The 23534-nt window shown below is 39.7% G+C and overlaps 1 protein-coding gene across 1 annotated transcript in view; it reads left to right on the plus strand.

Moving 5' to 3' along the window:
- The window catches only part of LOC145401022 (protein slit-like), a 435058-nt gene extending 411771 nt beyond the window's left edge, over window positions 1-23287 (plus strand). The window contains exons 21-34 of the mRNA XM_080273394.1: window positions 389-460; window positions 650-721; window positions 1409-1552; window positions 2191-2354; window positions 3001-3217; window positions 3941-4250; window positions 4919-5117; window positions 6225-6462; window positions 13223-13446; window positions 13815-14021; window positions 15989-16111; window positions 16987-17103; window positions 17845-19934; window positions 22790-23287. Of these exons, the coding sequence (XP_080129520.1) occupies window positions 389-460; window positions 650-721; window positions 1409-1552; window positions 2191-2354; window positions 3001-3217; window positions 3941-4250; window positions 4919-5117; window positions 6225-6462; window positions 13223-13446; window positions 13815-14021; window positions 15989-16111; window positions 16987-17103; window positions 17845-18077 (2320 nt within the window). The 3' untranslated portion in view covers window positions 18078-19934; window positions 22790-23287. The remainder of the gene's footprint in view (window positions 1-388; window positions 461-649; window positions 722-1408; window positions 1553-2190; window positions 2355-3000; window positions 3218-3940; window positions 4251-4918; window positions 5118-6224; window positions 6463-13222; window positions 13447-13814; window positions 14022-15988; window positions 16112-16986; window positions 17104-17844; window positions 19935-22789) is intronic.
- The last annotated feature ends 247 nt before the right edge of the window (window positions 23288-23534 follow it).

Below are 23534 nucleotides of genomic sequence, written 5' to 3' on the forward strand. Positions count from 1 at the left end.
TCCTCATTAAAGTGAAAGAATTATGCAGTAAGAGGAGAAACAGGAAACTAGAGGAGGTGAAGAGAACCAAAGGAAGGAAGGGAATGAGTATGGAGAATGATTGACAGAGTAGGAGAGTGCATGCATAAGTGAGGCAGAAGGTTGTGAGGTGGAAGGGGACACAGAAGGTGAAGTGGAAAGGTATATGAGTAAGAGTGGTGTGAGTTGGAGGGAGGGCAGACTGATGGCAGGTGACATGGAAGCTATTTGTTTATGGCCACCCCCACCAGGATTAAGGCATGTGGTTATAGATGGAGATGCAGAATAAAACATTTTTATAATAGACCTGGTAAGTGAACATACAACTTCTTAAACTGTTGTGTTTATTCCTCTCCACCTTTATCTGCAGCTATCTGGATGTCAATGAAATTAAGACAATCGACCCAGAGAGGCTGAAGCATCTGAAAGCTCTGGTGAAACTGTAAGTAAATGTTCAAAAGTAGAGGTTAATTTGTATGAATAAATTGTCTGATATAAATACAGACTGTGAAAAAATGTTCAAGGGTAGAGTCAATATACTTGAAAATATTGTGTGATGTAAACTAAGTATTAGAATTTCAGGAAGTTAGAACAGTTACCAGTCTGACGCAAGTGGTTGCTTTTTCCTCAGAGATCTAAGCAACAACCAGATCACCATATTGTCCAACAAAACTTTCTCAGAGCTCACTCAACTCTCCACACTGTGAGTAAATACTGTACAAGGTTTCCTCATACAGACGTTCAGAATAAATAAAGAATGTATTCCTAAGTATCACAAGTTTTTCCATACATTTGGTACAAAAAACTAGATGAACTGGCACATCAGCCCTCCAGGTAGCAATGGAACTGTAATATAGTAGTCATTTTTCCTGTAAAATACCATTGACTAAAAAAAAAAAAGAAAGAAAGAAATAACTTCAAGAAAGTGACATGATTTATCTCTGTGAGGCAAATTTTAAAGTTTATAGTGGGTTATATACCATAGTAGCTATTTATTTTGATAGAATGATTGTAAGTATTGGAATTATTTTTTGTTAATTGTATAAGTATCTGACAGATATACAGTACAGTATATGACAGGACTAACAAGTCTTGTTTCATAGTGACAGATTATTCAGGTGGATAAATACAGTATATCCAGATATTGACTAGAAGGATATAAACAGTTATAGCTCAGCTTACATTCACTTTAGGTTAATTTATAAGGACCGTATTCTCAGCAGTTTAGGAAGAAGCACCTCCTTAGTGATATAAAAATAACTAGTAAGGAATATATGTTAGGGAGCCTCTGTAGCTGATGAGAATATGGGTTGAAATCTAACTGAAACTTTTGTGTCATGGTAATAAACAGCTGTATCGTAGCCCCTTTTTTATTGGTTGTATGTGGCAGGATTGTGTCATACAACAAGCTGGGTTGTATAGAACGAGATTCACTGGTTGGCTTGGGTGCTCTGCGAGTGTTTTCTCTTCACGGCAACGACGTGTCGTTCATTCCAGATGGTACCTTTACCCACCTTAAATCCATCACTCACATGTAAGTTGCTATTACAGAAAAGGGACTATGTTTATGAAGGATCTCAGCCAGTTTCAATGATGAAACTGTCTTTGTAGCAGTTAATTATTGTCAGAAATCATTAAATTTTGTTGTGTTTATTGGTATATATTCACTCGGACTTAGCTATGTAGTGTTTAGTAGGTGCATGAGTGGAGATAAAAGAATAAACAAAGAATCATATACACTCCTCATTTTGCATGTGATATGTGCTGGCAAACTGTGGCTTTAACTGAATTACCTGATAGTGATATGCCAGTACAAGTTTATGCTTTTGGCTTATGGTTCATGAATTATACAGTATAGCTCAGAAACAACTCATTTCTGACCTAAATGCAGCATTTTATTGTACCAAGTCATGAGTAACTGTAATAAAAATAGGCACTGCATCATCTACAGCTTATCAGTGTTGCTGCACTCATTACTTTTATTTTATTCACTTTTTTATTGACTAAGCAATATATACAGTACTTAAATCTTAAGATCTGCCTTTTTAAGATACTCTTGTAGTCATTTGTAGTGCTAATTTGCCCATCTATTTCAAGATTAGGTATCCTCATTCATTAGTCCCATTTTCCAATGCTGTTGTTTGTCATCTAGTGCCCTTGGTATTTTCACAGAGCACTGGGGGCCAACCCACTTTACTGTGACTGCTCCTTAGCGTGGTTGTCCAAGTGGGTCAAGGGTGACTTTGTAGAGCCAGGCATCGCCCGCTGTGCTGACCCACGCCCAATGAGGGATAAGCTTGTTCTCACCACACCACCTGACATGTTCATCTGTGATGGTACATTTCATAGACATTTTTTATCCAGTTCCTTCCCATTATGAAAGCATAATAAGAATGCAGTAAAGAATGTAAGCATTGTGCTTTGAGTCAGAGAACAATGACTGTTGTATTGTTAATTTACCCAAAGAATAAATCTGAGAGTTTGAGGGTTTGAATGATAAATCAGTTTTTAATTGCACAGATTGGCAGAGGAAATAATGGGATACTGTTTCATTCTTCACCATTGGGATAAAAGTGATAGTTGTGTTGGCCACATATAAATGCATCAGGCAGGAATACTAAATTCCTCTGAATGCAAACTTAAAGAAACTCAGGTCGTAGCACAGTGCTGGAGAGGGACATCTTCATAGGGTGGTACCAATAAAACCATCTGATTCCACAGTACCTGGTTATACAACTTCCCTCAACTCTCTCCCAGTCCTATGAAAGGAGGATGGTGGACAGTTTAAAAAAGGAAATTTCAGCCTGTTGTCCACTGGGTTCATGTCCTGATGAACTTGGGGTCTTGACAGGAACATGTATGCACCATCAGAATGTGTGCCTACTGCAACTTGAGAAGAGGATTAGAATGATGATGTTGATGATGATGATGATGATGAGGAGGAGAATGACCAGATGTTGCTTTTCTTGTGTTCCCCATCAGAACGTGTGCCTGATGAAATCCTGGCCAAGTGTGATCTGTGTTACACACGACCATGTCAGAATGGTGGGGAGTGCCGGTCAGGGCCAGGTCAGCAATATGAGTGCCGGTGCTCTCCCGGTTTCCATGGACCTGAGTGCCAGTATCGCATTGATGCATGTTATGGCAATCCTTGCAACAATGGTGGCACATGCAAAGTTTTTGAGACTGGACGATATGCGTGAGTATATTATTTCTTTATCTGAATTGTATTGTCTGGATGAGGTGTAGCAAAGTAGTGATTAAGTAGATCCTGATTAGCTGTCAAGGAGAAAGTTTTATTTTTTTCTTCACATTTGTTTTAACCATACATAGAATGTTTGTAAGATCTTGTTTCAGAACTATATTTTAAGAAATTGTTAATGCAGTTATGTGTCTCTTCATGTGTAATATTAGCGCTCTTTTCTCTGTAACTTGCCTTATTACAACAAGGCAGTCATCAATGATGAGACATCTTTTGTTACTTTATATTGTTAATGCCATATTAACTGGTTTGTGCTTTTGCCATATTTTATTTATGGTACTTGTTCCAGGTTTACTATACCAAACAGCAGCTACTGTACATTGCCTTCAGTACTCATGTAAAATTTTTGACTAAATTCTTTGGCTGTGTTTTTTACATTGTATTTCTTTGTTTAGGAAAACCCCAACAGAGAATGGATATGTCAGGGAGTTTCCAGGTCATGTGGCCTTTATGCATTTTTTTTTTTCTCTCTATCTCTCTCTCTCTTTTTTTTTTTTTTTTTTTTTTTTTTTTTTTTTTACTTCTCCTCACTCTGTTTTATCTGCCTGTTTACGTACTCCCCACTGTGACCTCCAACCCATTTTGTCTTAATTTCTTCTCTGATCTCCAGCCTTCATTGTCCTGTTCTCCGCTCTGACCTCCAACCTATCTCCTTACCAGGTGTCATTGCCCATCTGGCTTTGAGGGTGGGCGATGTGAGACAAACATTGATGACTGTGTTGGCCATAAGTGTGTCAACGGAGCTACTTGTGTTGATGGCATCAACTCCTATGCCTGCACCTGCCCTCCAGCACACACTGGTCGATTCTGTGAACGAAAGATTGCATTTTGCTCAAAGGAATTCAACCCCTGTAAGAATGGGGCCACGTGCATTGACAAAGGCACCGATTATGAATGTCAGTGCGCCCTTGGATGGTCTGGAAATAACTGCACTGAAAACCTGGATGACTGTGTTAATCATATGTGTCAGGTGGGTTGTCATGTGTTGCTGAGACATGCATTGTATTAGGCACAAAAAAATAAAATGAGACAAGCTCTGAAATATTTTTTTTTTCTATATTGAAATATTAGTTTATTTTATATTGGTGCTTGTCTGTCTTAATTTCTGAATGCCTCACATAAGTGAATGCTTAAACTGTTCCATTTCGAGTGTACAAAAATATGTTAGAGATTTGCATTATATGCCTTAAATTCAGGAAATTTAATCCTTAAGAACCCCTATAATCAGTACTTTCATATCTCTTTCTTGCTTCTCACCTAAGCTGTGATGATTATATTTTTATACTCCTTTTCCACATAATATTATTCCACCACACTTATGTTAAAGTATGATATATATCTCTGTTTTTTAATTTGATTCTTGCTACTGTCTTTTGACTTCATTCAGTAAATGGGAGATATTTAACAATGAAGTGGAAGGTATCTTGTGTTAAACATTTTGCTGTCGTACAATACGTACCTTATATCCTTATCAGTAAGGCAGTCAGAATGTGGACAGTGATAGGAACTTTGAGTTCCAGCTATTTTAATTTACCTGTACTGAGAAATGATTAACAAATTATTATGTAAGAAAAGGGCTACTACACTCACAACAAAGACTACCTGCACTTACTATTTTATACCTATTATTGGTGCCAGAATGGTGGTCAGTGTGTGGACGGTGTAGGAGACTATGAGTGCAAGTGTTCTGGTGACTGGAGTGGTCGCTATTGTGAGTTGGGCCCATCAGTCCTCCTCCAGACAGAGCCCTGCCTCCGACATGACTGTCGCCATGGTGTCTGTATCGTGCCACAGGGAGAGATGGAGTACGTTTGCAAATGTTCTCCAGGATACTCGGGTAAGAAGGGGTGAGAGGGAAAAAGAGGAAAGACTTTATTTTTTTTACTTCTTTAATGTTTTGGGTTATTCAGAGCTGATCTTTATAACCCAAAATGTTACAGGAATAGAGAATTTAAGATTTTTCGAGGTTTTCCCTCCCACCCATTCTTAATCACGTGTCAAAATAACCAGCAGCTCTCAGGTAAGATAGATGCAACCAGTAGGAAGCTGGAGTGGACAAGGTTAAACAAGAGGAGGTAAATATGGTTCTTATGGACAGATGTAGTACAGGTACCTCCCAATTTACGCAAGTATTGCGTTCCAGAAGAGGTCGTGTAATATGAATTTCATGTAATTTAAACATAATTTTCCTTCAAGAATACATGTTACGGGAAAGAGTTAGGTTCTGTGAACTTTCTATAGTACTGTGTGGTAAATAAAATGGTTATACAATAATTCCATACCTTTAATTACACTTGTACACACACTGTACAGATAAAGAGGAGAGGCACAGGCAGCTGACATTACAATATCTTGTCCAAATCAGTCTCCTGCTTTGACTGAGAATGTGAGACTTCTGGTGGCTGCAAAATGAAATGCCCCATGGCGCGAGTTTTGTTTTTTCTTAAATCATGTTATTTTAAGAAAAACGTATATGGTAAACAAAAAGACAGAATTTTTACTTTGTGTTATTTCACAGATGTGTAATTTAAACTCGTGTAAGTTGAGAGGTACCTGTACTTGTCAAGATGAATATTCCAGATTTTAACATTCTTCTTGTACACCGTGTAATGATACTATGTTTTTTCCCACTCATAGTACATTCAAATGTGCTTTGAGAAGGACTGATAGTTTCTACATGTGTGAGTGTCAGGGTGCTGCCTTAAGCCCTTCAGGCTGAGAGCGGGGACATAGAAGTCTTGGTTACAAGTCAGTGGCAAGATGAGGTAGCTTTTATCTGATCATGGTGCTGTGGAATGCTGCCTTACTGGTACCATATGATTTGAAGTTCACTTCCTGGCACAGCATAAGTAGATGAAAATACTGCACTACATTTGATTTTTCCTGTGTCATTACGGAAGTCTTAGATTAGTCACACTGTTTTCCATCTCGCCCAACCATCCAGGGAAGTACTGCCAGCACATGACTGCCGTGCAGTTTGTGGATCCAGGAAGCTTTGTCCAGATAGCCAGTCCTTCCACTGATTCTGCTCTGAATGTAACCCTGGGCTTCACTACGAAGGCAGCCAATGGTGTTCTGGCATATCTTGGGGCTGGCCAGAACCATCTGGCGGTGGAGGTGTTCAAGGGGCGGCTCAGGATTAGCTATGATGTTGGCAATCACCCAGCATCTACCATGTTCAGGTCTGTCAACATGCCATATTTTAATGTTTGGGGTTTTGCATAACAGAAGTGCAGCACTGTAATTCATAAGATTATTTTTAAATAAATATACTTTAGTACTCATACTTTCCAATGTTCTGGACTATAACAACATAACTACTGCACATGAGCAGAATCTGTATATCAAGGCAATTTGTAGTAACACACAAAGGTATTATGATATTTACTTGATTTTTCCCCAAAGGAAAAGCAGTGTCAGAGCATATGAGCTTCTATCATGTCCAGGTATTATATTCCTTGACTAGATCTTTTTTTTTTAAACAACTGATTTGCTTTTGTGTATGTGTGTGTGTGTGTGTGTGTGTGTGTGTGTGTGTGTGTGTGTGAGGTTTTTAGAGGCACTGTTTGTGTCATGTGCAATGTGTTTTATTGTTGGGTTATGGAGTATGAACTTTTTCTGTATAAAATTTCCCATGGAATCATTCATATACTGTAATTTGTTTCTCTATCACGTTTTCACTTTTATAAATGGTGGTTTGTAATCCCTCAACACATCTCGTGTTACAAGCATTTCTTATTGGGTAGGTGTCTCTCCCTACCCATGCCCTCTTCCCTTCCTCAAGTTTAACTGATAGGCCAAACCTTACACACACACACACACACACACACACACACACACAGTCGGAGAGAGAGGACGTCCCAGGCATCGCTCCTGACCTTGAGTAGTTTCAGGAATTTTGTCTGTCCTGTCTCCTAGGGTCTTTCTTTAAATTTAAAATAATGAAAGTTGGTAGACTACCAAAAATGTAAAGATTTGTTGGCAATAGTATACATGAATGTTTGTGGCTTATTGGTAACAGCTGTTTAGGTACTTGATCGGTACGTTAAAGATGGCCGAAAATGTAAACAATGAGGGAATGGAATTTCAAGGATTTGATGCTAATACTAATGTCATGGACCTAGTGAAAACATTAATTATGAGGATTAGTGAACTCGAAAAAAAAGTAGAGAATCTAGTGACAAAGGATGTGTCAGGAAATACGGAAACCACCATACAGAGTCTAATCCAGTCCAACGAAACAGCCAATGAAGAGATAAAGAATTTGAAGCGGGAAAATGTTGAACTGAGGAGGAAACTTGAAGAGAGTACCAATAAAACGGAGAAGGTGAGTAATGTACTAGAAGAACACAAGGCAAAGTGGGCACACGTAGAGGAAGAACAGAAAGAAGTGGTCAGCTTAAGAGAGATCATCCAGGAAGAAAGGGAAATGAACAAGAAAGAAATGGAAGAAAATGTAGTGAAAATACTGAAGAAAAAGAGAAAATAGTGAGAGAAACTGTAGAAAGGAACAGATGTGTGATAGTATTTGGAAACAGGGAAGAGGAAGAAAAGGTTAGGTTCTGCAAGACTCGAGAGAGACACGAACATGGTGAGAGGAATATTAGGCAAGATTGACCCCGGAAGGAAACAAGTGGGTAAAAGAAATTGAGGAAGTAAGGAGGATAGGGCCTTATAAGAAAGGGGAAACAAGACCAATGAGAGTCAAGTTTACATCAGAAAGTGTAATAAATGAGATACTTAAAGTGACCTGGAAATTAAGCAAAGAGGCGGGGATGGAAAATATTATAATAAGAAAAGATCTGAATGAAGAAGAAAGAGAAGCTTTAAAATCATTAAAGGAAGAAGTAAAGGAAAAAAATGATAAGAGGACAGAGGAAGAACGTAATACTTTTTTTTGGAGAGTATTGGATATGAAAGTAAGGAAATGGTATTTAAGGAAATAGAAGTGAAGGAAATTAGGGGGATGGTTGTGAAAGATCAGAAGTTGAGGAAGTGGTACGGACAGAGAGTAGGAGAGAAGAGGGTATTAATAATGTCAAAAATAATTTGAAGGTGATATATACTAATGTTGATGGTTTCATATCGACAAGGATCGAAATTAATGATTTCTTGAGAGAACATGAACCTGATGTCATGTGCTTTGTAGAGACCAAATTAAGAGAAGATATTGATGTTCATTTGGGAGATGGTAAATACAAACTGTGGAGAAAAGACAGAAAAGAAAAAAGGAGGAGGAGTGATGATAGCAGTGAAGAACAACATAAATGTAGATACTGTGGAAATGGGAGAAGGCAGGGCTGAAGTGATATATATGAAATTAGAAACTGGAGAGAATGTTAAGAGAGATATGGCGGTAGTGTATGTTCCCCCAAAGACGAGAGCATGGAAGGATGACGAATACCATGAGATGTTGTCAGATATGGCTAGCTACTTGCAAAAAATAATTGAGAAAAGCAATAATATAATTTTGGTGGGTGACTTTAATTGTAAAGAGGTGAACTGGGAGGAATGGTACTCGGGAGGCGGTGAGGATTCGTGGGGTACTATGTTATTAAATATAATAATGAATAATGTGATGACGCAGTGGGTCAAAGAAGAGACACGGTTTCGAGGTGAGGACACACCAGCAAGGTTAGATTTACTGTTCACCAAAGAACCTGATGTAATAGAATCATTGGAATATCTCTGTCCTTTTGGGAAAAAGTGATCACGTGGTCATTGAGTTCCAGATGTTAATAGGAAACGTCGAGCCAAGAGATGAGCTTCATAGACAGGGAAGATACAACTTTGGCAAAGCAAATTTTACAGGATTGAGAAACTTTTTGAAAATGCGGATTGGAGAAAATTCAGAGAAACAAGAGAGATACAGAGGAAGTGGGATATCTTTCTAGACCTCTATAATTTGGGAGTGGAAAAATTTGTACCAAGAGTAAGAGGGAAAGAAAACAGGAAAAAGGAGTGGTTTAATAGAAGGTGTATGATAGCCAAAAGAGAGAGATAAGGCGTGGAACAATTGGAGAAAGAGAGGTAACGACAGAACAAAGGAAGAATATAAAAGAACAAGAAACGAATACACAAGAATACGTAGGGAAGAAGAAAGGAATTTTGAAAAAGGTATAATTGACAAATGCAAGGATGAACCCAAACTGTTTTATAGATTTGTTAATGGCAAACTGAAACAAAAGGAAGGAATCACCAAGCTGAAAGTAGATGGAGAGGTCTTTAATGATGCGGCAATGCAAGCAGAAATAATGAACAAACGTTTCCAGTCAGTTTTCACTAAAGAAAAGGAGCTTGTGGAAGGGGAGGGAGTGATTAGAAATGTTCCGGTGATGAAAGATATAAAAGTGGAGGTGCAGGAAGTGTATAAATTACTGGAAACTCAAGATGTAAGGAAAGCCCCAGGACCTGATGGAATTTCTAATTGGGTACTGAAGGAATGCAGAGAACAACTGGCGGATAAAATTCACAGTTTAATTGTATGCTCACTGGAAGAGGGGAAGGTGCCAAAGAATGGAAGAGGGCAAATGTGGTACCAATTTACAAGGGAGGAAACAGGGAAGAACCCCTGAATTATAGACCAGTGTCTCTAACCAGCATGGTCGCAAAACTGTGTGAGAGAATCTGAAAGACAGATGGATAAAATATCTGGAAGAGATGAATATTTTGGCTGAATGTCAGTTTGGATTCAGAAGTGGAAGGTCATGTGTTTCAAACTTGTTGAGCTTTTACTCAAGAGCGATTGATGTGGTACAGGAGAGAGATGGTTGGGTGGATTGTGTGTACTTAGACTTAGAGAAGGCCTTTGACAAGGTACCTCATAAAAGACTAATGTGGAAACTAGAATATATAGGAGGACTAAAGGGGAAACTTCTGGAATGGATGAGAGACTTTTTGAGAGACAGACAAATGAGGACAGTAATAAAGGAAAAGATGTCTGGATGGAGGGAAGTAACAAGTGGAGTCCCTCAAGGCTCAGTGTTGGCGCCAGTAATGTTCCTGATTTATGTAAATGATATGGTAGATGGAGTGAACAGTTATGCGAGTCTGTTTGCTGATGATGTAAAGATCTTGAGGAAGATAGAGGTTGAGGAGGATTGTAAAATACTGCAGGAGGATTTGGATAGGATACAATTGGAGCCGGACGTGGGAAATGAAATTTAATGTAAAGAAATGTAAAATATTGGAAATGGGTAAAAGTACCAGGAGACCATCACTGAATTATTTTTTGGGTAATGAATTAATCACAAAAAGGAGAGAAGAGAAAGATTTGGGAGTGCTGGTCCAAGATAGTTTGTCACCAGAAAAGCACATTAACAAGATAGTTGGAGAGACTTATAAGCTCTTGACTAACATAAGAGTAGCATTTCATTATATGGATGAGGAAATGATGAAAAAATTGATAGTGGCCATGATCCGCCCCAGGTTAGAATATGCAGCGGTAGTGTGGTCCCCACACAAAAAGAAAGATATAAACAAGATTGAGAGAATACAAAGAACAGCAACCAAGATGGTCCCCAGTCTGACAGACCTGTCATACAGAGAGAGGCTGGAAAAACTGGATTTGCCTTCGTTAGAGGAAAGGAGAAAGAGGGAGACATGATTTGCGGTGTTCAGGACCATGGTGGGAGTAGATAAAATTGACAAAGAAGATCTGTTTGTATGGGATAAGAGAGCAACAAGAGGACATGGAATGAAATTGAAAAAGTCAAGCTGCTTGAAGGATATCAAGAAATATAGCTTTCCTTACAGAAGTATAGACTTATGGAATAGCCTGGACAAAGAGATCGTCCAGTCTAAAAACATAAACGAGTTTAAAGTTAAATTCGACTTATTGAGAAACAGCGACGGAAACCCACGAGCATAGTACATTCCGTGTATATCACAATTAGGTATATTCTTAAATATTTGGAACGACTTAGACAAAGAGGTGGTGCATGAGAAAAACATTCATGTGTGTAAAGGTAGACTTGATAAATGTGGATATGGAGACAGGACAACACGAGCATTGCTCAATTCCTGTATACTACAAATAGGTAAATACAAATAGGTAAATACACACACACACACACACACACACACACACACACACACACACACATATGCAAATGTACATGCACACAATCTGACTCTACCATTCACAACCATGGTTTAATAAGCCAGAAGAGCTAACATATAGCTGTACAGTACTGTTACCTGTGATATTGCTCAAGACTTTTGCTGCAAAGCACTTGTCTTCTTAGTGTAATAGGAAAAATGTATGGTAGGATACTTATTGACAGAGTTAGGGAAATAACAGAGAAATTAGTTGGAGAAGAACAGGGAGGTTTTAGGAAGGGAAAAGGTTGTGTAGATCAGATATTAATTCTTAGATCTTTAGTGGAAAAATTTCTAGAGAAGGGAAAGAAGTATGCAGCCTTCATGGATTTGGAGAAAGCATATGACAGGGTGGATAGACAAGGATTGTGGAAAGTATTAAGAATACATGGAGTAGATGGGAAGTTTTTGAATGCTGAGAAGAATATGTATGAGGGTGCTAAGGCTGCAGTGCATGTGGATAGTGAACTGAGTGAATTTTTCTATTTGAAAGGTTGGATTGAAACAGGGATGTGTCATGTCTCCATGGTTGTTCAATCTGTATATGGATGGGGTTATAAAAGAGACACAAGGTACGGTAGTGGATGTTGGAGTGGCCCTAGTGAGAGAGGGCAGTGTTTGGAAACTCCCTGTACTGTTGTTTTGCAGATGATACTGTGTTGTTAAGTGAAGAGAAAGGGGAGCTGCAATGCATGGTGGATGAGTCTGGGAAAGTATGTAAGAAATGAAATCTGAAGGTGAATGTAGGGAAGAGTAAAGTTATGGTCTTTGAGGGAGGTGAAGTCAATGAATGTACAATGAGGAAATGGAAATGTGGGTGCGTTTAAGTACTTGGGTAGCGTGATGAGTAAGGATGGAAATTTAGGGGGTGAATTGCATGAAAGGGTACAACAAGGAAGAAAGGTTGCTGGTTCCTTGAAAGCAGTGATTAGAAACAGGGAAGTGAGCATGGAAGTGAAAAAGTTACTACATGACAGTATTGTAATACTACCTCTAATGTATGGAAGTGAAGCTTGGACCATGTTGGAGGGACTAAAGTCAAGAGTGAGAACTGTGGAAATGAGTTATTTGAGAGGAGCATGCGGAGTCACATGGAGAGACAGATTGACAAATGAGGAAGTGAAGGATCGTTGTGGTGTGGATGTGGATGTGATAGGAAGCGTTAGAAGAAACACATTGAGGTGGTTTGGCCATGTGGAGAGGATGGAGAGTGAGTGACTAATGAGGAGAGTGTATGTGAGTGAGGTAAAGGGAGGGAGAAGGAGGGGGAGGCCAAGGATGAGATGGTGGGATGGAGTGGAGAGGTGTATGAGAGAGGGGGTGTGTGAGCTGGGAGCAGGGCAGTGAAATGGTGGGGACAGGGCAACATGGAGGCGATTTGTTTGTGGCCACCCTTTACGGGATGAAGGCATCTGGCAATAGATAGATAGCTAGATGGCTTTAAAAAAATCCAGGTGGACTAAGCAGACAGTTGTTTGTGCAGGAACCCCCTATTCATCCATTTATGTGTTATATACTGTATGCCCATTCTGTTTTTTCTGAATTCTGTACAGTATTACATATGCTACACTTTTATTAGCATTATTATTACTACCCTAATCCTTGCTGACTCCATGCCTCAGCAGCAGTTGATATGTAGGTTTTCTTCCTACTAGTTTGCCCAACACAAACATTGTACAGTATAACTATTTTATTCTAACCAACCCTCACACCACATATGAAACACTTCCTTCCTGTACACGCTCCTGTAACTCTTCCTAAGTCATGCACCCTACAGATTGTGAAATTATTTTTCCCTTCCTCTTTCCATACACACAATTATCTCACACCTTTCACCCACAGCTATGAGCTTGTGAGTGATGAGAGTGAGCACACAGTTGAGCTTCTCTCAGTGCGTCAAAACTTTACACTGCGAGTGGATGGCGGGCGTGCTAGGTCAATGCTGAATGCAGGAGAAAAGGAACAGCTGGAAGTTGGTGCTCCTCTTTTCCTGGGTGGTGTGCCTCCGGAAGTTGCTCGCCATGCCCACACTCACTGGCATCTTCGCAACACCAGCAGCTTTAGGGGTGAGTAAGCATGAACTATTCTACATATCTGCCAGTGTATCGGACACTGTGGTCTACTGTATTTGATAATTTATGATGGCTCTCTGAGTTTGTCATCCCAATTTTCACTGTTAGGTATATAATGCTCATTGGATAGTTGATTATATCATTCAGTTCAGATGGTTTTGCAGTTTGATTATTCCTTTCATGGTTGAGACAACTCATGCATTCTTTACATCTAATGTCAGACATTTTTATTTTGTAGCCCAGCTTCAGGCCCCTACACTTTGAAAGAGGTAGTATGGGAATGGTTGTTTTTATTTTTTGTTCCATGTTTTAAATCAGGGAATATCAAAGAGAGATGACCTCTGATATCCTTTCCTGTGCAGGTTGCATGAGCCGAGTGGAAATCAATGGACGGATACAGGACCTTGCAGAGAGTGAGAAGCAAAACAAAGTGGTTCCAGGATGTGGGGACGGGCAGCAGCAGGATCAGGGGGCAGAGTCAGATGGTGGGCAGAGACGAGGGGCTGGATCACAGCGTCACACACCTGCCAACCCTCTCCGCACCTCACCTGCAACTCAGCGTACCAGAGGTGAGAAAGGTGGAGAGATAGTTGGTGAGATACAGGCAGATGGAGATGTGAGTGGAGATGGATCGAGAGAGAGATAGAGAGATTGATGGAGAGATGGTTAGGAAGAGGGCTGTTGAAGTGAATGGAGATGTTGATGGAAAGATGCCTTTCAAAATGAAACAACTGAACACTTGGTCTGTAAATTCAGGAAGCTGGTGTATCAGCTGTTTTAGTATCAGTTAAATTTTAAGGGGCAGTATGTCTTAACCTGCTGCACCTCGGCAAATTTTTCACCAATGACCGTCCCCCAATCCCGGCAGATTTTCAAAAAACTTTTTTTTTTTGGCTAAGACCTCTGCTTTTTATGAGAAACATCGAAAATTCAGAGAGAAAATGCTCAGTTGAGTTTTGAAATACCAATACAGGTAACAGTACCCTCACCTTGGTACCGTGTTCTCTCAGGGCAGGGTCCAGAGAAGATATTTTCTTGGAAGGGGTAACTGTGCCAAACCACTCATTATATGTAAATATTGATTTATTTGGGATGAATTTATATGTAGTACAAGAGTATATTGGTTTACACACAGTATTATAGGCAATATAAGCATTGTTCACTCACCGAACACATCAACATATGGCACCTTCCTTTACGACTTTACCGCCTGATCACTTTTTTCTTCCTCTGGCTTGTTTCTTCCTTTGTCCTCCACCTCGGGAATCACTTTTGCCTTGAATTTCATCATTGGAGAGACCGTGGTGTGTCGTGTCTTTACTGGCCAGGTCACTGCTAACAGGCGAGTTGCCAAGAAAGTGGCATGTGGGGAGGGAGGGGAGTCAGGTGGGACCAGGCATTATCCCCACCTGGCATTGGGTAGAGGAAGGTCTCCCATATATGCCTACCAAAAATCACCTGTGAAACTTGGAAAATGTGCAAATGACGGACCTCGCAATTGCAAAACGTATGGATACGTCGTCGGGTGTCACCGTGACAAAACGTGGCAACGTATCCATATGTTATCAGGACGCCTCGGGTTAAAATTACAGAGGAATTAACTGCCAACAAAAATACAAAGATATGTAACGAGGGCTTGTATACTAGGGGAAGATCCAGGAATTTTTTTGAGATGTTGCACATCTCACATTCCAAAGTACTGTAATGGGGATTCAGCATCTACCTGTAATTTCTCTCAGCCAGCCAAATTAAGTTTGTCAGTCAAGGATGGTATTTATCATATTTGTGTGGAAGCACTAAACTTAATTGCCAGTAGAAAATGAAGTTTATATATACAATATACTGTATATATATTAGTGGTAGGTGGGGGCGCTCACCATCCACTCACTCGATGTAGTGCTGCTGTTGGGTGTCTGTCATATCCTTTCCTCCTTCCTTCTTTCTTTCCTTCCTCTTCTGTCGTTCTGTACTTCATTCTTTCCTCGTCCTTCTGCCTACGGGTGACTTTACGTTCCCTCTTCTATCTATCTTTGCTTCATTCTTTCCCCTTCCTTCTGCCTATAGGTGACTCTACATTGAGTGACAAGCCAAATGGTTTCCTGAACACCAGGAAACCATTTACTATGCTGGGTGGTAACCAGATAACCAAATTATGGCATCTGGTGGTTTAGTGGGTAATTACAGTACTCCAATCAGATTAAGCCAGTGAAGGTTTATATCCAAGGGGTGATTGGGGTGTATTGCTCACATAATGCCACTCAGGGATGAGTGAGGCTGGTCACTCTCATCTTAAATGTCAGGACCAACTTGCCTAGCCCCGGTCTCCTGTTCTGCTTATGGGGCAACACAGCATTGGATGATGGATATATATATATATATATATATATATATATATATATATATATATATATATATATACAGTATATTTATATGTATGTAAGTATTGTATTCAAATCCTACTCGGATAAACGAGAGGTGTTGCCTGAAAGGCATAGGACTTTTGAATCTACCCATATACAGTATACCTAATTTTCAGGTGGTGGTGATGCCTGTGAGGATCACCAGTGTGAAAACGGGCGGTGTCGGCCACGTCGCAGACCCGGTGGGGGGTACCGATGCAAATGCAAGAAGGGGTGGAGTGGCAAATTCTGCAACCAGAGTACAGTATTCATATTAATTTTTTTTTTATTTCATCTTCTTTAAACAATTGTAGAAGCCATTGTAAGATCAGCCAGAGTACAGTATTAATACTATATAATATTTTCACTCTGTCTCTAAACTGTCACAGAAACCATTGTGAGGACAGCCCAGTCATACTTTCCAGGTTGAATAAAACTGTGTGAAATAGCAAGATTAAATATAAAAAGACTTCATTTTACTGAAGAGGTAATATGATGCACTTATTCTAAATTTCTCCTCAGTGTAGATGAGAGAGGGATACATGTACAGAGAACAGAAATTGGTAGCCCGGAGAACAAGGATGGATGGTGTTTTGAGAGCCTTGCTATGAAACAGAAAAATGAGTAAAGAGATTGCAAATGAACTGCTGAAAGAAGTGTTATATTCTGTCCACTTGACCAAAAATTGCCATCTCTCCATCTTGAGTGCCAAGCTATAACAAGGCATTAGCACTAGAATATAATGCCAGTTAAGTAGATGTAGAGTAATAGTACTGTCATATTTTGCCTTTGACCTATGGGAAATAGGCAGTGAAAGGATAGAAATCTCTGCCAAGTTAAGGTGGGCTTGTCATAGCACTTGGGGTCGACTGTATGAGTGTGAGACATTGGTATTGCATAACTGCGAAAGACCATGGGTGATAGGAGGGGAAGTGGATCCGTTATGAGGTACGCAATATGTGACCTGTAAATTCTGGATAGGGTAAAGAAGTACAAACACCCTCAGAGTTCTGTACTCATTCTCACCTGAGTATGGTAGTAATCATTTGGTGTTAGCTGGAATAGAATACTAGACTCGCCCTGGCCATTAGAGAGTCAGTTACCCAATAAAGTATTAAGTAAAGCCTCCTGACAGATAATGATGCATGTTCAAACAACCGGTGTGAGAATGGTCGATGTCGTCCCAAGCGCAGAAGTGGAGGCTACAGATGCCGATGCAAGAGAGGTTGGAGCGGAAGATATTGCAACATAGGTAAGGAGTGTTGTAAGGAAACATAATGCTATTTTGTTATTTATAAACTTGTACCAAGCCTTTCGCCACCTGAAGCCACATGATTTTTAATAATTAAATCAGGGTAGAGCTATGTGGGTATGCTGTACTTTCTTACTTAAATTTTCCAACTTATGCCCTTTCCCAGGCTTATCGCTTTTATCAGTCATGTTTCATTCATAAAGGTTTTGTACAAGCTTGCATGTTCCAGCCATGTTCACCTGATAACAGTTGTTTATGCTATGCAATCTTTGGCAGCATCTCTGTCCAGTCACTTAACCCTGATACCATTTTGTAAAAATTAGATGCATTTTCCAAGCTCATAGTAGCTTACAAGTATTTTTAGTTTATGCCATACACTATATCTTCACTGTATAAATGCCATAGCAGATATCCCATTCAACTATGACAGGCAAAGAACCCAAACTTTCCCCAAGAATGCACTCTGCAGAAGTTTGTTCAGCAGCCACGTACTCTTTCATTATTCAGTAACCAGAGACCAGGGGAAATACTGTGTCCAAAGATCTGGTCAGTCAGTGGAATCAAACTTTACTTCTCTCAGTTTCATGCCAAGTGTGCTGTTATGAGTATTGCACCATCTGCACCTCAGATGGATTTCATTTTAAAAATATCTCTGTCATTAATCAAACATCCAGACCGAATGAACACACTTCCCCCATACTATTCAGACATATTATGACTAACCATCCAACTCGTCCACAGCTCCAACTTGCCAGCGAAAAAGAGAGAAGGCGTATGTTTATGACTATGGGTGTCGTTCCCGTCGTCCAGTGCGTCAGTACACCTGTGGTGGTGGGTGTGGTCGTGATTGCTGTCAGCCAAAGGACTATCACAAGAAACATGTAGCAATGATTTGCAATGATGGAACAAAATATATGAAAGATGTTGACATTGTGCGCAAGTGCTGGTGTTCTCGAGACTGTGAAGGTGTGTAGTATGGTTATCTGGATATCTGTGTGATCAGAATGACTGGATCTTGAAACAAGAGTGAGTATTTGGAATGATATTTGGGGGTTTGTAATGGCTGGGATTTGAAAATATTCAAAACATACTGGAAACTGAAAACTGCAATGAGAAAATAGATCTGCTACTGAGGGATACATGTCACTAAAGGAGGAAAGTTAGTGATGTCAGAAAGGAAGATATTTACAGTAAGAGTTCACTTAGAAAAGTACAGTACATTAGAACCAGGTTATGAAGCTAGAAATTGGAATAACTGGAAAGGCAAATAATTGAGTTTGGTCCTGTATTCCAGTACAGTACAGTAAAAAAAAAACAAGAAGAAATGCCAAATCAAAATCCTTGTGTAATGATTATTTTTGGTTATTTCTAATTGCCATACCTGTATGAAGGTATCATTCTGTCCATGATACTGTTATGCCATTGCTTGATAAAAGGTAGAAATGTAAAGAGTTGCACTATGGGTAGGGTATGTAGTGGAGTGGTTGCATATACAGCTAGACTGGGTGTCATGGACTGAGTACTGTTACTGTAATAAGATTGATAGTATTGTACCAGTACATGAGAATCTATTGTAACTCTTAACCAATTAAAATTGTAGAATGTATAATAACTTGTAATAAATTAAAATAATAGAATGTACACCCAAAATATAAGTTACTTGAACACAGCAGTGCACTGTAACAATACTGTACATTTGATAAAAAAAGATCAGCTAATTCAGCTCACAATAGAAAAATATTAGATCCTGTCAACTACTTTGGCATCATATCCCTCTTGATATTTTGTCAGTGAATACTCGCATTCTACTTAAGTAATATGACGATCATAGTGTGGCATGTTAGGTCCAGTTGCTGTGAAGGTAGAAGCCGGTCATGCCTGCTTACACGACCGCATAGAATGCATACTCAAGTTTAAGCTTTACGTGCAGTGGAACTTGTGTACATAGTCTAATATTAGAGTCCCATGTCAATGATTTGTGAGTTACAAAATAAGCTTTATATAAATATATATATATATACACTTTAAGTAGTGTTTTGTGGACTGTTACTGTATTTTTGTGACCACAGTGGAAACTGTCATTTCTTATGATGCTGGTAACTATACCTCATAACTCTGACAAATGTGGCACAACTTTGAACATGTAATAAAAAACTGGTATCAGCAATGAGAAAGCAGAATAGCAGTATTCTGAGAGTCAGCAAGAATCAGTTGTTGTACCGGTATCAAGGAATGTGTATTTTGAATATGGAGAAGATACTACAGCTAATATGTTTCTTTTGTACTTCAAGATTACGTGCTTTAATCTAGCAAAGATGACTCAAGTATTTATCCATCTGTAAAGAAAAACAGCCTTCTCTTCCTGTGCATAACCTAATGAGGTAATTGGCTGCAGGAAGCAACAGTTGGCTAACTAGCTCAGTGATGTGACTAGATGATGTAAACTTTGCAAGAAGCTTTGCCAGTGTTGTCTCAGAAATCAGAAAAGCAAATATTTAAATGCTTGTGACTTTGTTCAGGTACCTGGACTTTATTATCACTAAGTCTGCTTCCACCATGCCTCCTGTTGGCTGCAGTGGCAGTGACCAGTCAGACATAGTGTTTGAATGGAAAGCCATGATCCTGTGAGTCAAGATCAGCAACTTCCTGATACATTGATGTAAATGTGGACAGCTCTCACAGACATCTCTCCATCCTCTGAAATGAGTGTGGTGGCTGTGTACTCAAGGGTGGAGGTATATCTGTTGGTGAAGCACCTTACTTCTCTGGAAATTGCGGGTGAGTGGGAGGTGATCTTAATGTATTGGTCTGCATCCTGCATGGAGATTGCTGTAAGTAACTTGAAATTATTTAATGTCATTATACTATTGTGTATACTGATTAAATGATACTGTGTTATGTACAGTGTCCACAAATGAAATTTTGACATCAAAATGAAAAGAGAGAGCTGTACTGTACTGTACAAGTGATTATTTCCACATGTACCACAGCCATACTTGTGGTCAGTCTAGACTGATGATATGTCATGCTGTCATGTACTTCTCTTCTTCTGGGCAAACAAGTAGTGAAACTCACTGACATATGGGTGGTCAGGGAAGGAAGATGTGTTCCTTGCTCGATCCTTGGGTAGCTATTCCTCCCATACAGTTTTTGCCACCACCCAGTTTTCATCACCATCAATCAAAATGGGTTGTAAGAAGCTGAGAGGAGGGGAGAAAGCCCATTGTTTGACACTGTTTGAGCAGTTTAAGTGTATTATCTATGTATCCTGTGACAGTGGAGTGTAAGGCTGGCTTTTTATGAGATTAAGAAGAAAGTGGCATAACTCCTACTAGATACAGTACCCAGGAGAAAGAAGGGTTCTAGAGGCAAGGCTTATACTTCCCTAAGCTTGAAGAGATTGTCATCCCTTGGGAAATCTTTCTTTTTCCTCCAGAGCCCTTCTTTTTCCCTGGTACCATGCCAGGTGGGAGGGACAATGCCACAGTCTTCAGCTCATTAACAGTCAGCCTCTCATAGTGATGTTATGGACTATTTAGGTAACAGAATTAACTTGCTTCAGCAGCATAAAAACATGGGCTTTCCCCTTTCCTGTCAGCTTCCTAAGGCTCATTCTGGTAGCTGGTAGTGAAAATAGGCCATCCATCCATCCATCATCCAATCCTACATTGCCCCATGAGGAGTGTAGGAGCCCGGGGCTAGGCAGTTGGTCCTGACATTTAAAATGAGAGTGACCAGCCTCACTCATCCCTGAGTGGCATTACACGAGAAATCAACCCCAATCACCCCATGGATATAAACCTTTACCGGCTCAATCCGATTGGAGCGCAATAATCCACTCACTCGATGCAGTGCTTCTGTCAGGTGTCTGCCCTTTCTTTTCTTCCATCCTTCTTTCCTTCCATCCTCTTCTGTCTTCCATTCCTTCATTCTTTCCTTTTCCTTCTGCCTATCAGTAACTTTACACTCCCTCTTCTGTCTTTCTTTCCTTCATTCTTTCCTCTTCCATCTGCAAGTGGGTGACTCTATGCTGAGTGACAAGCCAAATGGTTTCCTGTACACCAGGAAACCATTTACTATGCTGGGTGGTAACCATATAACCAAATTTTGGCACCTGGTGGTTAAGTGAAAATAAGCCTGTGGCAAAAAATATAAAGAGAGAAGGGAGAAGATAACTAGGGGTTAAACAAAGTACTGTACACATCTTCATCCTCTGACCATCGGCATGTCACTGAACTCCAGTACTTGCTTGCCTGGGACAAAAGAGGGTGCATGACTGCCTGATGTATGATTAGTCTAGACCAACCAATGGTATGGCTGTGGTGCAAGTGGAAATAATTATCTTGTGAGTTTGAGGTCAAAATTTCTTTTGTGGCCACTGTAATATTTCCATTTTGCCATATCCATTTGTTTTTTATTACATTATGGTACTGTAAATGTAGATAATTGTTAAGTGATGTTTGCTGAGAGAGACGGTGACTGTCAGGGTGATTTGCCAGTGAACTGTAACAGAAGAGATAGGTACATGAGCAAAGGAGGTAGAAAATAGGATGGCACAGGTAAAGAAGGAGCTGGTGCTAAGAAGGCCTTGATACTAAAAAGAGATCTGAGTGTGATTGCTGGAAGAGGACACTGTACAATAAAGGCATGTTTGTGCCTGTATTCATTATTGGGTGTGGGACTTTGATGTGGCATGTAAATGAAAAATCAGGAGTAAGGACAAAGAATTTGGGATGACAGTATTGAGAAACGTGTATGGAGTGTAGAGAATCGATAGCATAGGAAATAATGTGCTTTGTGAAAGCCGTTGTGTAAGAAAGTCCCTTAACAGTTGGGCTGAAGAAAGTCTGCTTGTATGTTATGGTCTTATGGAGAGAATGGATGTAAAGAGGACAATAAAAAAGCTACAGTACGAGTGTATGTGAGCGAGTCTGAAGATGAGAGAAAGAATGGTATGCCTAGAAGAAGATGGAGAGACTAGGTAAATGAGTGTTTAAGAGTGCGAGGTACGTAAATTGATTAGGCTAGGGAGTAGATACTGTAGGCTCAAGGTTGGTTGCTTGAATTATGGATGGAGAAGCAGATGGCACCTCTTTTTTAACTCAGTAGTCAGTAGATTGACTCTGGTAGGTAATTTGAAGTGCATCGGTAATGAAATACACCAAAAAAATGTGTGCCAGTAGTTAGACCTGTGAAGTAGAGACAAGATTCTGTGTGTCTGAATGGTGAGTGAATGAGTGTCTGGCCCATTTCATTGAGCATGCTGTTAATAATTCTCCCTGTATTATACTTTTACTTTCAGTTTTTTCTGGACTCAAACAGTGCTCCTGTGTGATACACACAGAGTTTCAACTTAAACTTTCCCTTGAAGATAATAAGCTACAAATCAAGACCCAGTATCCATCTTTAACTTCTGTCATTGCATGACAAAAGGAACTAAGATAATTATCCACGTACAAATCTACTCACGTGTAATTACTACTCTCAAGATTTACCTATTATGTGATCAAGATACCACAGACTCAACCTGACCCTAACCTTAATGGGACCAGGATGATGTTGATTATGATGGTAGGGTATTGTAAAATCACTTCATATATACTGTAGAGAAGCCAAGATTGATTATGCTGTACATACTTTCTCCCAGCTGGAAATTTACATGATTTTGTATTTTCTGTGCCGGTAGGTCCACAAGGTCCCACGTCATCCAGCCATGGTGTTTTAAGATGAGGGCCAGCCAGCTCAAGTAGGATGAGTCCATACAAGATTACCTTGAGTTCATCTGAGCAGTGGCTCATCAGAGACAGTGTTTCAGGTAGTGTTTAGATGGCTAAGCATTCACATGCAGCCATCCTATACCAATCAAACTTTGTTATGTATCCTGTTTAATATTTATATTAACTGCAGGAGGCAGTGTAAAGAAGAGATTCAGTTGTAGGAGTGAAGATGAATGTAAAGCTGAATATTTGACTTGTTCCTACTTCACTTGCCATCCTAGCTGCTCTAGACAGGCCCATGTGCTGACTCCAAGCATTTCATTGGCAACCTTCCAAAGCTACAGGAAGCAGGAGTCTACAATTCATGTTCTTGTTGACTTAGGAGCTTTCTAGCACGTCTTCCATAGCAACTTATTTTGCATATTTGGCTTTGATATTCTCTTGTCCATAATTTATGCCCTTTAGAAACTGAATAAATTGTAAAACAATATACAAGTGAACAGTATTGTGCCACTGACAAAAGTAAACTGGTTAGGAGGAGGTGCTATTAAGTCTCCTAACAACACTGGAATATGGACCTAGTACTGCCCTCCACTCTGTCTCAAATTCAGATCCAGTGTTTTTGTAATATACTCCATATGTTAGGCAAATATACCATGTAAGCTGTGTAGAACATGTAGATCTTTAAGAAGTACTGTACTGTACTGTACGTCT

This window comes from Coenobita brevimanus, chromosome 54 (assembly GCF_032717465.1).
Source record: "Coenobita brevimanus isolate Jiangsu-jjx chromosome 54, ASM3271746v2, whole genome shotgun sequence".
Taxonomy (NCBI): Eukaryota; Metazoa; Arthropoda; class Malacostraca; order Decapoda; family Coenobitidae; genus Coenobita; species Coenobita brevimanus.